At 29.0% G+C, this 2,383-nt stretch overlaps 1 protein-coding gene across 1 annotated transcript; it reads right to left on the bottom strand.

Annotated features, from left to right (window-relative positions):
- Positions 1-250: 250 nt before the first annotated feature.
- On the bottom strand, positions 251-2,138 carry LOC113856636 (GDSL esterase/lipase At1g71691-like). Its single transcript, XM_027488554.1, has 5 exons — positions 1,892-2,138; positions 1,242-1,366; positions 901-1,143; positions 534-786; positions 251-438 (listed from the first exon to the last, which is right to left on the bottom strand). Exons 1-5 carry the CDS (start codon positions 2,136-2,138, stop codon positions 251-253), a joined length of 1,056 nt encoding a protein of 351 aa, XP_027344355.1.
- Positions 2,139-2,383: the final 245 nt, after the last annotated feature.

Genomic DNA, 2,383 nt, shown 5'->3' with positions numbered 1-2,383 from the left:
GTGCACTTGCTAGTGCTATGTGCATTTATAAGCAGACTGAACAAACAATACGCATCATAACTTAAAAGAGCAACATAAGCATTGTATTCACCTTTTTATAATTAAAAATCTACAATTTTTTTATAATAATTTGCGCAAAATACAACTTATTTATCATATATGAACAAAAAATGAATACAAAAACTTATAAAGAATGTTAACAAAAACAAATGGTTTATCGTGTATTTCTACTAAAATAGAATATAAATTGTTAATGGGAATGAATCAATTGCTTAATATTAAAAGGAAAGCACGTCTGGTTTCCGCTAAAGCATTCCTTTGCATATATCTCATTTACAGCTTCGGTGGTGTGCGCAGGATCATAAAAGTAATATAGCTTCCGATTTTCACAAATTTTTTCTCCTTGCCCAATGCATGAGTCAAAAACATTGGTGATCCCTAAAAGCATTGTGTTAAAACAGTAAGAATGTGTATTTATGATTTAAGTAGAAAAAGTCACATGACAATATTTTTTGAGATTAATTGTTGCTCACCAAATTTTTCAGGGGAATTTCTAATTACTTTGTATAAGTTGTAAGTGTCCATGGTAATGAATTTTGAACTTGGAAGTTGGGTTTGCAGCTCTTGGAGAGTTCCATGGAGTTTGTCTGAGTAGGGTTTAATCTTTTGATTAATATCTTCATTGCAATATTGGGAATGCAATGTTCTAATAATCAAACCAGGGATGCACCCAACTGGACCAACGCTAACAATCACAAACTTTCGTGCTCCTAGATCATAAATTTTCTAAAATTTAAGGGTAAAGAAAAGGTAGATTAGTAAAAGAGAATGTGAAGTATTATAAAACGTATACATTTTGTCATTTGATCATGTCAACTCAAATAATTCATTGAAAATTACCTTTATATGTGAAGTAAATTGCTTTAAGAGGAAATTTGCATATTCTTCGGGATTGACGTTGTTAGTTCCCATAACATTTCTCAAATAACCCAATGTGTAATCATTAGCTCCAATTGATAGTAGATATATGGATTTGGATAAGTAATGCCTCAATTTTATTTTGTTAGGCAAAATTCTTGGAAGATCATTCTCCACAGTTGAGGTGAAGTATTCAATTTGTTTGTCTAATGACAAGTATTCTCCCTTATACACATGAAAATAAATAAGTAAATATAGTGAGTAACCCACAATTTTTAAATTGATTAACAGAATGATATATTTTCTTTTTTTCTTCCACTTACATCTCCAGTTGAATTCAGGATTCCAGATGAAGCTGATGCATAGTTAATTCCTGTGGCTATTTGATATCTCTCAGTTTCAGAAACACCCAAGTATGGAGGTGGCATCGGTAAACCCAACCTAATAGCTATATATAAAAAGAAAAGAGAACAAAGGTAGAAAGGTACACATAATATGTCAAAAAAAAATGTCTTGTAAACTATGAGCACAACAATGTTACACAAATATTGTAACTTTTCACATGGAGACCTTGAAGTTAGCATTACTCATATTCTTACACTTTTATTAGAAAGTTATATTCGTTTATTTTAGTACTTTAAGATTGCATATATGATTTAATTTAAAATTAATTTTTTGAAAAAAATATTAGGTATCTACACACAAGGAAATAATTGTGTAAATTCAATACAATTAACTTAATTTTTTTATTTTTAAATCAAAATACTTAATATTGATAAATTATTATATTAGTTACCACAACAAATTCTATAATTTAATAAAGTGCTTAAAGATCTAAGAATAAGAACTTTTTTTCTCTCCTCTCTTTATAACAATTTTGTATGAAATAAATTATTTAATAACCAAAGTTTTGTTAATATTTATTACTCATAATAGGATAAAGAAAGAGCATAAATACATGTGTTCAACATACCAATAATGTCTGCAAAGGTTTTTCCATTGCTAAACCTGCCGGTGGAGCAGTTATTGAAGTCTATGCCATGTGGAAATGTGTTTGCCTTAGCAGGTGTGTTAAGATTGTTATTATTTCCAGCATCTACACTAGAATCACCAAAAACATACAAAGCGGGTACAAGACTCTTTGTACAATAGGCATTGGCCAAGAAAGTTTGGTGGATTAGGATTAGGGATATAATCCAAAAAATTTTGACGCTAGTCATTTTTTCTTGTGCAACACTTAAAGATGGTGAATGCCTTAAATAATATTTTTAATTGGAAAACTTTATTTTAAGAGAAACAACAACTCAAATTAAAAATCTCTAACTTTAGGTGATAAGTAGTTTTAAAAAATATATAAATTTAGCAAAACAAATTGTAATTGAAATGTTTGAGTTCTAAAAGCATAAAATATTTTGGTGAAATGTAGCTGTAAATGTTAATAATTTGCGTAATCATCTTTTAGCGA

The sequence above is a fragment of the Abrus precatorius genome, unplaced genomic scaffold (assembly GCF_003935025.1).
Source record: "Abrus precatorius isolate BTA unplaced genomic scaffold, Abrus_2018 Scaffold11, whole genome shotgun sequence".
Taxonomy (NCBI): Eukaryota; Viridiplantae; Streptophyta; class Magnoliopsida; order Fabales; family Fabaceae; genus Abrus; species Abrus precatorius.
This window is presented reverse-complemented; position numbering and strand designations above follow the sequence as displayed.

What these genes read in the sequence shown, in the direction of transcription:
- LOC113856636 (XM_027488554.1), bottom strand. Translation starts at nt 2,138, where the DNA reads ATGACTAGCGTCAAAATTTTTTGGATTATATCCCTAATCCTAATCCAC. An exon ending in AACCTTTGCAGACATTATTG is followed by an intron (nt 1,367 to 1,891) that starts GTATGTTGAACA and finishes TTTTATATATAG; the next exon opens with CTATTAGGTTGGGTTTACCG. An exon ending in AAATTCCCCTGAAAAATTTG is followed by an intron (nt 439 to 533) that starts GTGAGCAACAAT and finishes CAATGCTTTTAG; the next exon opens with GGATCACCAATGTTTTTGAC.